The 13,967-nt window shown below is 44.1% G+C and overlaps 1 protein-coding gene across 1 annotated transcript; it reads left to right on the forward strand.

Moving 5' to 3' along the window:
* The first annotated feature begins 3,312 nt into the window (after positions 1 to 3,312).
* On the forward strand, positions 3,313 to 13,466 carry LOC136148353 (spermatogenesis-associated protein 31D1-like). Its single transcript, XM_065907861.1, has 4 exons — positions 3,313 to 3,524; positions 4,139 to 8,351; positions 12,869 to 13,064; positions 13,237 to 13,466. The coding sequence occupies exons 1-4, from the start codon at positions 3,313 to 3,315 to the stop codon at positions 13,464 to 13,466; spliced, it is 4,851 nt and encodes a 1,616-aa protein (XP_065763933.1).
* Positions 13,467 to 13,967: the final 501 nt, after the last annotated feature.

Consider the following 13,967-nt stretch of genomic DNA (forward strand, 5'->3'; position numbering starts at 1 on the left):
TAGGGTCATGAGTATGCCATGCCCTTGTTTCTCTTCTTGTCATGCTTCCTGTTTATTAATATAGGCCACTCTGCACACTTTTGCTTTTTGGTGAATTCTTTTGAGGAGATACGGGGGGAGCGGGTGACATATATTTGTGCTGAGTATATTTCTGGCTCCATGCAGGTAAAGACACATTATGTATGAGGGGAAGCTGTTGTTGAAGGCAGAGTAGACCTTGGAGGTGTAAATCCCTTGGCACAGCAGAGTTTTATATATTATGTGGGATCCAAAGGGTGACCACTAGGCAATAAGAGGGTCTCAGGTAATATCTAGGTAACAGATGGAATAAATAGGAATTTTCACTAAAGTAAATATATGGTATGTGAATGTTTGGTTTGGAAGGTAGATCAGAAGTATCTAAAGGGTCCTGGAGGGATGGGTGGATCTGCTGGGTTGGGTGGTGGGGGAAGGACTATGGTTTCATCTTTCTTGTGTTGTCCCCTCCCCCACCCTCAAGAACCTTTGGTGTTTATGCTAAACCTCTGTGATGTGGGTCTAGAACTCTAGTCTAGAATGTGTACTTTCAATGCCTAGATGCCTGAGGCAGCAATGCACTTCTGATGATTTGGGTCATCTTCTTTGTGTGAGGAACCTTACTGCACCATGGCTGAAGTCCAGCTCAACTTCCTAAGTTTTCCCATCCTTGCCTTTGTGTGTTGGGTGGGGCTCCTTCTTCTGTCACTGTGCTACCTAAAGGGGAACTCAAGTTTCTCAATATTTTGGAAACAGGGAGACGTCGATCAGGTCAGTAAGCCAGAGTCCCTCAAAGATATTAAATCTTTCTTTTCAAATGGATGCATTCAGTGGTATCAGTTTCCCTCCAGGTGCTGTTTCTTTTGTATCTCACAAACTTTGACAAGTTGTGTTTTAATTTTCATTTAGTTAAAAATTTTTTCTTTTTCCTCTTGAGACTTCTTCCTTGACCCATTTGTTAGTAGCATGCTGTTTACTCTGCAAACATTTTGGCATTTTGGCCTTTCCAACTATCTTTCTGTAAATGATTTCTAGTTTAATTCTATTATCATCTAAAAATACATTTTGTAGGATTTCTAGTTTGCATTTGTTAAGATGCATTTCATGGTCCATAATGTGGTCTATTTTGGTCAATGTTCCATGTGTGCTTGAGAAGAATGTGTATTCTGTTGTTGGATGAAGTATTCTATAAATGTCAATTAGATCAACTGACTGATGGTGCTGTTTAGGTCAACTCTACCCTTACTGATTTTCTGCCTGCTGAATCTGTCCATTTCTGATAGAGGAGAGCTGAAGTCTACAAAAATAGCAGTAGATTCATCTAACTGTCCTTACAGTTGGGCCAGTTTTTGCTTCACATATTGTGACAGTCTGTTGTTAGACTGTATACATGTTAAGGATTGTTGTGTCTTCTTAGAGAACTGACCCTTTTGTTGTTATGTACTGTCCCTCTTTACCCTCATAACTCTCCTTGTTCTGAAGTCTGCTTTGTCTGAAATTAATATAGCTCCTCCTGCTTCTTTCATCAGTGTCAATGTGGTACAGTATCTATTTTTAAAGTGGGTGTTTGGTAGGCAACATATAATTGGATCTCATTTTATCTACTGACAATCTAGCTTTTAACTGGATGTATTTAGACCACTTACATTTAGCAATTTTCTATACAGTTAGATTAATATCCACCATGTCTGTAACTGTTTAATATTTATTGTAAGTATTCTTTTCTTCTTCCCCTCTTTTTCTGCCTTTTCTGGTTTCAAACAAGTACTTTATAAGATTCGAGCTCTCTCTTCTATTAGCATATCAAGTATTCGATAAAAAAATTTTAGTAGTTGCCATAGAATTTGCAATATATTCAATACATTAAAAACTAATGTATTGACAACTAATACATTGACAACTCAAATCTACTTTCATATAAACACTATACCACTTCATAAGTAGTACAGGTTCTGTTATAACAGAGTTCCCAATTCCTCCCTCCTATCCCTTGTAACACTGATGTCATTTATTTCACCTATCCATATACTATGATCACTCAATACATTATCAGTAGTATCATTAGGTCAATTGAGAATAAGAAAAATGAAAGTGTTTTTTTTTTTTTCTTTTACCATCATTGATTCCTTTACCTCTCTTTCTTTATGAAGACTTGAGATGTTACTTTTCTTCTTTCTATAGAACTTCTTTTAACATTTATTCCAGGGAAGATCTGCTGTTACTGACTATCTCAGTTTTTGTTTGTCTTGAGACAGTGTTTATTTCTCCTTTATTTTTGAAGGATAATTTCCACTAGATAAAAAGTTCTGGAGTGATTTTTTTCTTTTAACACTTTAAATATTTCAGTCAATTTTCTTTTTGCTTGCATGGTTTATGATCAAAAGTGAAAGTCACTCAGTCAACTCTTTGTGTCCAACTCTTTGCGACCCATGGACTATATATATAGTCCATGGGATTCTCCAGGCCAGAATACTGGAGTGGGTAGCCTTTCCCTTCTCCAGAGGATCTTCCCAACCCAGGGATCAAACCCAGGTCTCCTGCATTGCAGGTGGATTCTTTACCTGCTGAGCTATCAGGGAAGCTCTGGTTTATGATGAGAAGCCCATAATTCTCATCCTTGTTCCTCTAGAGGTATGGCATTATTTTCTTCTGTTTTCTCTCAAGATTTTATCTTTCAGGTTCCTGCAGTTTTAATAAAATATGTCCAGGTTTAGACTTTTTTTTAGTATTTATGCAGCTTGGTGTTCTCCGAGCTTCCACAATCTATGGTTAGTCTATCATTAATTTTGGAAAATCTTGGGCTGTTATTTCTTCAAATGTTTCTTCTGCTCTGTTCTCTCTCTCTTTTCATTTTAATATTTCAATTGCATGTATTGATATACTATACATTTTGAAACTGTCTCACAGTTCTTGGATATTCTAGGTTTAAATATTAAATTTTTTTCTCTTTGCATTTCAATTTGGAAAGTTTCTATTGCTATACATTCAAAGTCACTTATTTTTTTAAGAAGAAAAAATTGAAAACATTTTAACCTTTAAAATTGATAAAAAGAACATAAAAGTCTATTAAGTAGAGTCATATTATTCCTGGATAATGAATATCTGAGTTTCCTAGACAGACTGAGAGAAATGGGCCCCAGCCCTTCATTCTTTCCTTTCTGTTCTCAGCATCAGGGCAGAACCAGGAGGAGAAGGAAAGGCGGCACACTGGCAGGTAAGGTCCTGCCTGTTTCAGCAGATCTCTCCAAGGGTGACCCTTCCTGCCTTTTCCGTGAGATCCCAGGTCCCTGATCTCTGATGACGTCAGTGGCTAGATACCGTTTCTCTCAGAAACCAGAGGCATCTGGGGAGAGGCTCATGGGGAGGCAGTCCAAGCCTGAGACACTTCTCAGATTTCCTGTTTTTCTCATGGCTCGCCATGAAGCCGTGATGGACCTAGGCAATGGGTGTTTCCCCAAAGGTGGCTATTTGAAATGTCAAGAGTCAGAACTTCTATGTCCTGACTTTGTGTAAGTCCTCTGACTTCCAGGATAATCATATTCCTCTTTGAGGTAAATAACCATTGACCTATATTCCTCAAAGGGCAGTTCTGAATATCACATGGGAGAATACATATGAAAGCCCTTTGTGAATGATAAGGCAACATATATATTTGAGCCTTGCTATTATTATCACCGACCATGTGACTCTCCAATCCACCAAGGGTACCACTAAAGGACATTCTACTTAGCCTCCTATAAGTCCTCTTTGTTCCTACCTTCATCACTCTCCTGGTTTCCCAGGTTGGAGAACTTGCCAGAGCGAAGCAGAGGAGGCAAGGAAGGAGCTTTATCTTCTGCAAAGGTGACTAAACATTACCTTCTTTCCTATATCCCACTTTTTTAGTGGAGTATTTGAATTTCTAGGGCCTCAGTGAAGCCTGGGATTGACATGGGAGGGAAAATCCTCAGATTCAGAATGTGAAAGCCTTGGGGAGAGGGATTAAAAGATACATTGTGAGATTAAGGAAGTAGAAGAATGTGAAAAGATAGTACACATTGGGCAGCCATACTTTTGCCAGAGGTACCAGGGCCTCATGTTTTCCTGGTCCTGGCTGTAGTTTTGTACTTCCTGTCTCTTGCAGCCCCTTGGGCCAGCATGATGATACCACCTGCTTTCGTCAGCTCTTATGTCCAGACCCCTTCTGTGAGGTGTGTAATAACGCAACTGCTGAGGTCAATCGGCTGCTGTTCCCGGAGGCCCTGGAAGACGCTACTTCCTCTGTGTCTCCTTTGGCTTCCACAGCTCCTGTGACTGAGTCATCGTTTACTCTGTCCCCGGCCTTCTCAGCAGTCCCTCCAGGAAACCTACCACCAGCCTCTCTGCCGGAGCCTTCCTCGCTGCCCTCCTCTATTCTCTCTCCTAGCCCAATGACCCCCTTAACTGACTTTTTTTTACCCTCACCAATGGGCCACTCTCTGGCCTCAGAGCCTTTTTCTTCCTTGGATTCCAAATTCCCAGTGGATTATTCCCCACCCCAAACCTTTGCTTTCCCCCACCTCCTACCACATGACACTCAGACAGCAGACCCTGTTGTCCCACCAGAGGCCACATTGTTTCTGGATACCATTTCCTCTCTTGACCCCACCCTTTCCCAAGATATCAAGCCCTTATCAGATTTGTCCCAGGCAATGAATCCCACTGATTCTTTTGCTTGTCCTCATGCACCACTGACCCTATTTGTTTCACCACAGCCAGACAGCACTTTATCTGTGACTCAATCTAAATCAATTTCCACTTTACTGAAGCCTGTTCTGGAGAAGTCATCTCCAGATAGCCCTAGTGAGTTGTCCACTTGTGTTTCAACAATCAGAGGCACTGAACAGTCAAGCCTGTCCATTTCAGACTTCTCTCTGTGGCAAACTCAGGCCATGAACATGCTCCTCCCAGCATTACCACACTCTGGTTTTCAGCGAGAGCATGTGTCTCTCCATCCACAAGACACTTATCTCTGGGGAGATTCTGTTACCAAGCACAAGGAGGCCAATAGCCATTCTTTCTCTGGCTTTAACATCCGTGGACTCTTGGAGAGACAAATAAAAAACAGAATGGCTTTCCAGAGTTTAGAGAAGAAAGAAAAGGAGGAGGGACCATTTTCAAAACAAATGTGGTCAGAATACCAACGGACATCTTCAGGGAATTTGTTGCAGTCACTTGATGTGCAGAACACTACAGCCCCCCAAACTGGCTGGAACAGTGAAAGCAAACCAGAGAAGCTTCACATTTGTCAGCAGCTCTTATATGTCAAGACTTTGGGGGGAAACTTGCAGCAGAAATGTAGCCAGCTCTTCTGGGGTCTTCCCTCTTTGCACAGTGAGTCCCTAGTGGCTACTCTTCTGGTTTCTAGTAGGAGTTCCCCTCTAGAGTCTCAGTTTGTCTTATTCAATGGAATCTGTAATGCTTCTGCAGTCAAAACACGGGATCAAGAATCTCCACCACTTCTTCATTCCCGCCCCCATCTCCTTCCCCATGGATATCCACCACAACCCTTGTCTCAAACTAAGCCACAATCCCAGTCTCTACATTTCACTCAGGTCCAGCCCCAGGCCCACCTTCAATCCCGACTCCCAATCCTATCATCCTCTTCTCCATCCCAGATTAGGGACTGTGGAGTGTCTTTCCACAGATTCCAGAATGAGTCAGACTTTCATACTGCGACTGAAAATCAACATCTGGAGTGGCATGTGTTACAGAAGCAACAGGAAAGTTTGTGGGGTTTAGTTCCTGTGCTCCAAAAATCTCAAGAAGCCACTTGTTCTCAAGCTCATAACGTCCCACTGGTCAACCAGCCATCCCATGCCTATGTCCCAGTCTCCATCCTTCCTGGCCATTTTCATATCACCAGTGAACCCCAGGAGAAACTGGAGCTCCACGTTCCAAGGAGGCTAATTCCACGCTGGTACCTCCAAGCCTGCAGGAATCTAGAGTCTCTAGCACTGACGGGGTCTCAATACAAATCAGCAGAAGCACCTCAGCAGAGAGGCAGGCATGTTCAGTTACAACTCTCCGAGCTTCAGGGCCAGAACAACAATATAGAGAAGACTGAATTGGGTCTCCCAGGAAATTTCCAAGAGAGAGTCTCAACAAAGTTTCAGCTAAGGGATGACATGAGGAAGAATCTTGGCTATATCCTTGAGAAGAGCCCAGAAGACAGCCCACAAGATGTCTCGGAATGTTACCTAGTGCAGGGTCTGAGGGCTGCCTTGGAGACAAAAACTAACTGTGTGTGTCACTCAAGGAATCACTCAAGGAATGAATTATTAAATGTCTCAAGAAAGGACATAGATCGGAATCAAATAAAAACCATTCTTAGATTACATGTGAGCACGAAGTCTTGGCAGATTAGTGAGGGTAGGATTCCTACAGGTGTGTGTCGTTCATGGCTGGCTGATGACAATACTTTGCTTCCTTCTGCAAGCTCCCAAACCAATGTGGAAGACCCACATTCAAAAAACACAACTGTAGGTAAAGTATGCCACCAGATTAGCACTCCGGAGCTTTCTTTTCTTGATCACAATACCTTAAAGGTGCTAGAAGCCCATATTTTAAGGTTTCGTGTGACTCAGAGATGGGGCCTACCCCTCAAGGTTCTTGAATCCATAAAATTCTATATGTTGAGAGAAGCCACAACATGGCCTCTTCCTCAATTTGACTTTCCCTCCTCAACCACCCATATTGCTGGGGTGGACTCCAAAGATGAGCTTTCCAAGCCCCTTGAAGAAAGATCTAAAACTTCTCAGGGAAATAAAGTGAGAACCACAAATTCAACCCCCATGCTGGATCATCCTTTCCCTGTTATCTCATCTGTGGGCCAAGAAGGACAGAGGGCCCCACAACCATCATACTCTGCTACCTACCAAAAGCTTGCAGAGGGCATTCAGACAATTGAGTGTGGCAGACAGACTTTTCAGCCCATCACACACAGAAACAAAGACAAAGTCAGTCAAAATGAGACTCTCCCGGACAACAGATGCAACCCAGGGGTGCCCGTAAGGCAAGCTGGGTACAGACCTGAGCCAAGGGATGAGACTGGGAACTTCAGTGATAGAGTAGAAATGAGTCAGGGCCAAAAGACAGTGAGGAAGAATTCAGAACATTCCACAATGTTCAGTGTGTCCAGGGAGATATTCAGGGCCAAGGAGCTTCAGGCTCTTGAATCACAATCCTGTAACATCTTGACAACCAGCAAATTGAGAAGTTCCCAAATGACAAAGGTCAAAATGAATAAAGTAGAAACTACCCTGACCACTCAACGTCCCCCACCAAAAATATCTGCTCCCAGAGATTCTGAAATATCAGACTTTCAAAAACAGATCCTTACTGAGTTAAAGTTTAAATTCAAGAATAAGGAGCATGGCCAGGCTGACCACTGTCCCACAGACATGCCCCTGACTTCAAGTAGGTTGCCTTCCAAGTCTTCACTGACTCTTGCCCAGAGTGTCTCCACTGGGGACATGGCAGCTTCCCAGGTGCTACACATCCACTCGGAGGACAGTGGGACCAACATGGAGCAGAGGCAGGATCCCTCTAAGCATGCACCATCGAAGTGCCAGGACAATAACTTCCCACCTGCTGCAGAGAGAGCGCCTTTGGGCTCTGAAGCAGGAGAATACAGAAGTGAAGATTCAGGAGCAGGGATGTCTACAGACAGAAGGAAGAGCCACCTTGTTGAGGAAAGAGAATTAAAGGACACTTCTTCATCTCTGTCACAGAATGAGCAGCTTCCTCCTGAAAGTTACTTCAGAAGAAAGATGAGGCAATTTTTTCAGTGGATTGATTTCATGAGAAAAATCAAAGACCAGGAAAGTCCCCAACAAAAAGCCAAATTCATGTCAACCTTTGCACAGCACCAAGACTCAATTGAAAGTGCAGCTCTCTTTGTGAGTCATGGGCCCCTTGAAGCTCATGAGCTCATGAGAGTCATTGGGAAGATCCTAGAAGAGAAGCTGGCATGTAGGTTTGAATCTGAGACCTTGGGATTAAGTCAGCATGAGAAGGAACTGCAGACCCAGGTAGAGTCTGGTAAGGGACATCCCTCCAACTATGTCACTCTCCCTGACTTACGGGAGAGCAACTTACGGGAGGAATGGGTAAGTCCCAAGTCCTCAAACCAAGAAACTGTTTATGCTGATCAGAGTTGTCTTACAAGTGTCAGACAGAACAGAGATGGGGTCAGACATCCCCAGAAAGATGTGGCCTTTGAGGATCAAGTATTATGTCAGAATCAACCCTCTTCCCTGTCCTCCAGGGAGCTGGCAAGCCATCCAAGCCCCACCTGTGTGCATCAAGAATGCCAGGTACCTCCAGCCTCCCTCACTCCTGAAGAAGACACTGTGTTCAGAGATCTGACGCTTCTATTCAAACAGAAATCACTTCTCCAGCATTTCCAGAGAGAAGAAATTTCTCCAAAGAACTCATCCAGTCACTGAGAAAACCTTGCAGTTTTCATGATAACACATCCTCAGATGAAAACAACCTTCCTTTAGTAAATTGAGAATATTGATCCTCCTCAATAAATGTTTCTTCTAATAGAGGAACACTAATGCTCTCTCTGTACTGCACTGGGGCATGGGTTTTAGTTATCCTGGTACTTATATGTGGGAAATGGAAGGAGTAGTTCAGCTCATCCCGATTTCCTCTCTTGGTGTCTAAGAGGCTTCCTTGCAGGGAGCCTGACAGTGGTCTTCTCAGTTTTATCCTAGAGTCCTTTATTTGATCCTACTCAGATATCCTCTACCTAAAAAACTTAATTATTTTGATAAAAAGTACAAAAATTTACTCTAGAAATTTTCAGGCTTTTGCAAAGTGAGAAAATATCTAAAAGTCTAGAACTTGGCTTAAACTATCTTTTCATCTGCTCTCAAACTATCCTGAACCATATACAGCTATAGGGTGGGATGAGTTACTCTAGCACAATATAGTCAGAATTGACTCTTCTTGCCTCAAAAAGTTTTGGAGAGTGTTTAGGCCTTGAGGTTAGTGGTAGACAGAAATCTTCCTCTTAGATCTCTTGGTGAGGAATAAATGTCCTGCAATGAAGAACCCTCTCATCTTTCATGAATTTTGTGGTGATGGGCCACATCTCCCACTCCTTACCTGACCCTAATGAAAATAAGTCGCGGTTCACCCTTTACCTTTCCTCTACCCTTACTGGAACAGTAGGGAAGACAGAAATTGCAGCTCTGAAAAGGCCCAGGGATATGAATATTTTCTTGCAGATGGTCTTACTTTCGTTTAGAAAATGTTCCTGATTCCAGAGTAACTCACAGGTAAGTAGTCATTGAATGGGGTGTGTATAGATAGATAGGCTTTACAATTGTGGACACTGGTCTGGCTAGGGTCAGAATTCAGCAGATTCTTTCAGCTGAAGAATCTGCTGCACGTGGGAAGTTTAATCTGGAAAGCATATTTTGAGCTTGACAATGAGGTCTCCCTGCTTGTGAAAGCACCTCAAGGAACAGGAAGAACTGCTCCTCAAGGAAATCTTTTCAGGGTAGCATTACTGCAAGACCAAGAGATCACCTGGCCACTGTTTGTAGGAATGGTCATTGGGCAGCCACCCAGAATTTTGGGGAGAAGGAGAGAGTAAAGAAAATGTAATGGTGGAGTGAGTGGGAAAAGAAGACAAAAACGAGAAGGGAAAGAATGACATCATCATCACTACTTATGATCCCATACTGACCATCCGTCCACTTCACCCAACACAACCCTACCTACACCTCCAGCAGCTCCTGGAGACTAATCAGGGCTTTTAGAGCATGATGATACCATTTAAGCATAAGAGTATATGGGGTAATCTCTGGACACGAAGACAGTATTCTTAGGGATGTCATCAGAGGGATGTACTCCTATTCAGTGTCTGCCTTTCCAGTCACGTGACATCTTTCACCAAGATCACAGTAATTTAGGGGTGTATTAGTTATCTACTGCTGTATAACGTGAAAGTCACTTAGTCATGTCCGACTCTTTGTGACCCTATGAACTGTATAGTCCATGGAATACTATACAGTCCATGGAATTCTCCAGGCCCGAATACTGGAATGGATAGCCGTTCCCTTCCCCAGGGAATCTTCCCAATCCGGGGATCAAACACAGGTCTCCTGCATTGCAGGCAGATTCTTTATCAGCTGAGCCATCAGGGAAGCCCCCTGCTGTATAATGAGCACCCTCAAATTTAGAGGCTTAAAAAACAACAACACTTATTTACTATCTCACAGTTTTTGTGGTCAGGAATTCAGGCAAGACCCATCTGGGTTCTCTGCTTTAAGGTCTCTCACATGGCTGCAATAAAGGTATCAGCTGGGGCTGGGGTATCATCTAAAGGCATGACTGTAGAAAGACCCACTTCAGTAATCACTTACATAACTTCTGGCAGAATGAAGTTCCTCAAAGCCTGCTGGACTGAGATCTTCAATTCCTTGACTGTTGGCTGGAACTGGCTGGAGTCTATCTTCAGTTCCTTGCCATGTGGGCCTCTCCAATGCATCATCAGGGTCAGGAGATAGTCTACTAGGAAGAAAGAAGTTACAATATTTTGTAAACTAATAGTGGAATTGATGTTCCATTACCTTTTTCCTTATTCTATTAAAAGCAAATTACTAAGTTCAACCTACATTCAAGGGGATGAATAATTACACCAGGATGTGACAATCAGGAGGTGGGGATCACTGGGAACTTCTTAGAAGTCTTCTTAAGACAAGGTTTTCTTCTTGGACACCCAACTCAGTTAACTGAAGCAAAACTGGCCAGAGGTATCAAGTGTATCCTTGCCTTCATTCACATTCATATCATCAAGGTCAAAGCTATTTAATGGCTAAGTAGAGCAGTGGCTGGTAAGAAAAACAAAGAGGTTGGGGCATCCAACGGAGGTGGGAAAATAGGCATGGAGGTAACGGTGGTGTGGGGTCACTTCGAATAATCAGGTGAGAGGAGACCTTAGAACTACCCGACTTACTACTGCCAGTTTGAAGACTTAAGAAAGAAAAAAATTAGATGCAATATATTTCATCCTGCCTCCCCCAATCTCTCCCCTCTGCTCTAGCTTTCAGATCGTAGGGCTAAAGAAACTTTCAACTTCTGTAGAGACAGCCATGCTTACAGGAAGCAAATCCTATAGATTTTGAGGTTTAATTTCTGCTATCAGTGTACTTAATATAGAGTTGGGAAACAACTACTTCACTTGCACATGGGCTGAGACTGTAAATGGGGTTAGTTTCCCAGAGGACAAGGGAAGAACTGTTTACAGAAGGTGAGTGAAGGCTGAGTTTTCAAAATAAATTAAAAAAGAAAATCAGATGTCTATCATAGCCCTCCGTCTCACTGCCCCACCTTTACCTTCCTGTCCAGAGTCATGACACTGACTGAAGGTTACAATTGCAGGAAATGCAAATCCTGTGTAGATCTGGGGAGAGGAAGGAGTCTCTGGATAGGAACTCAAAGTGGGAGGAATCAATCAGAAGTCTAACATTCATTGAATAGACCAATCCAATAATCTGACCTCTCACTGTCTATTCCTTTTCAACCTATGGCTCTTTACCTCCATTCCAGTTCAGTTACTGCCATATTCTAGAACTCATCATCAGAATATTTTTTCACTCTGAAAAAATACAGTCTGACATTTTACCCTTTACTCTTTCAGCTTATGCCCTTGGTATGTCAATTTCTCAATCTGCTCAGGAACTACAAACCACTCGTAGTTCATCTGACAACCTTCTATCTTTATCTCCTCCTTCTCCAAGGAAAACTTCATGGTCTATCACTTAACCACACACTTAAATAGTTCTAAAGTTTAGTCAATAAGTTGTGTCTGAGTCTTTTACAACCCCAAGGACTACCAGGCTCCTCTGTCCATGGGATTCTCCAGGCAAGAATACTGGAGTGGGTTGCCATTTCCTTCTCCAGGGGATCTACCCGACCCAGGGATTGAGCCCATGTCTCCTGCACTGACAGGCGGATTCTTTACCACAGAGCCACCAGAGAAGTCTTCAAAAAATAGCCCTAAAGCACCTTCCCGATTTTCCTTTCATATGTCTTTGCCTGGCAAAACCTAACTCTACCTTTTCTAGTGCATGCAGGCCAGCATGCTCAGTGGTTCTGTCATGTCTGACTCTTCAGGACCCCAGGGATTATAGCCTGACGTGTTCCTTTAGATTACCCTGGCAGGAATACTGGGGTGGGTTGCCATTTCCTCCTCCAGGGGCTCTTTCCAACCCAAGGATTGAACTCAAGCATGAGGCTCCTGCATTGGCAGTGGATTCTTTACCACTGAGCCACCTGGGAAGCCCTGCCTTTTAATAAACGTCTGATTCCTCTTGGGTAAAATCATACAATTAAGTATGTTGGTACCACCATAAATTGTTATTTATTCTCTACAACTAATGGTCAGCTCCAACACTGTCTGAAAAGAATCCATTCATTCTTTCCACGTTTACTATGTATTTGGCACTTAGGACACACCAGTGAAGGACACAAAGCTCCTGTCTTTGTGGAGCTCAGATGATGGTTTTCCTAGACAATTCTCTTGCCTACTTTCAGGTTCCTACAACTTCTCCACATTCTTCACTCTTACAGCATATGTGCTGGACCACCACTTGGGAATGGATACTCACAAAATGGGAACTTCATCATAAAAACTTCAAAACAACACAACCAAACATGAATCCTCATACTTTCTCTCCTCTTTCCTTTGTATTATGCTGAAAGGTTTCACTCCGATGCTGTCTTTGATTTTCCCACACGGGGGTCTGTTCTTGTTTTCTAATTCACAACACTTTTCACATGGTGTAGAACGTGTTTGGCATGATCACCTTCTCAGGGGACAGAGATCAAGTTTACCTCATCACAGCTGCACATACCTAGTGGAGCTCAGAAACCTCTGGAGAAAATCGAAAATAAAGGAACGTCTACACGGATGCTCAGCCCAGTGCGCTCCGGGGATGGTGTCACGCCCAGGGGCGTGGACATGTTCAGAGGCGGGGCCACGTCAGGGGCGAGGCCTGAGAGGCTGTGGCGTATCGCTTCCTAATGGCGACTGCACCTGGCTGTTTCGGGAAACGTCTTACCTCAGGATTCTGAGTCCTATTTCCATCGCTTCTGGAAGACAGAAGTTGAGATTTCACGCAAAGACAGGTTCTGACCAAGGTTTCAGGACACCTGAGTAACCTTCCCCTTGTCCTGTTTGAGGAGTCGTCAGCCATTTTCATCCCAGTCTGCGGGCCTCGAGGCGTCTCATTCCTGAACCCCCGCGCCGGGCCGCTGCCTCGGAAGCCCGGGGGGCCGGGCTGCGCCTGCCAGAGACCCGCCCCTCCGCGCAGGGGGCTCTCGGGGAACTCTTTGGGGTGGTCTTGGTCCCAAATACGGTAACCACATTGACGGCGGTTAAGTCTACACCGGGGCTTGCTCAGGTGACCTGAGTCCCAGATCTCATCCGTGAGGGGCTGAGATGCCAATATGAACTAATGGGGTTGACCTTGAGAACGAATGGACAGGTGCAGAGCTTTGAGCGGTCTTAAGGGCCGATGTTAACCCTGAGGCAGTTACTATGGGAGCCTTGCCGCGCTCAGAGTCCAGCGCCGCGCAGGCGCCTGCCCAGGATGGCGAGGCACCCACTGTGCCGCTAAGTCCCTTCAGACGTGTCCGGCCCCTGTGAACTGTAGCTAGCCAGGCTCCTCTGTCTACGGGATTCTCCTGGCAAGAATAGGAGTGGGTGGCCATGCCTTCCTCCAGGGGATTTTCCCAACCCAGGGATCAAACCTGCTCTCCTGCATTGGCGGGCAAATCCTTTGTACCAGCGCCTCCTGGGACGCTCCTGCCCCCACCGCCGGTCCATACACGACATTGAGAAATCGTCTCTGATTCTCGGCAGGGCCAGAGTATAAGAAGGATGCTCACAGCCCTCAGGTGGTGGTTTTCAG

The sequence above is a fragment of the Muntiacus reevesi genome, chromosome 17 (assembly GCF_963930625.1).
Source record: "Muntiacus reevesi chromosome 17, mMunRee1.1, whole genome shotgun sequence".
Lineage (NCBI taxonomy): Eukaryota > Metazoa > Chordata > Mammalia > Artiodactyla > Cervidae > Muntiacus > Muntiacus reevesi.

Coding starts and splice junctions, on each gene's coding strand:
- LOC136148353 (XM_065907861.1), top strand. CDS start 3,313: ATGACGTCAGTGGCTAGATACCGTTTCTCTCAGAAACCAGAGGCATCT. Junction 3,525..4,138: donor CTTCTATGTCCTGACTTTGT/GTAAGTCCTCTG, acceptor TGTCTCTTGCAG/CCCCTTGGGCCAGCATGATG. Junction 8,352..12,868: donor GTGTGCATCAAGAATGCCAG/GTACCTCCAGCC, acceptor TCACCTTCTCAG/GGGACAGAGATCAAGTTTAC.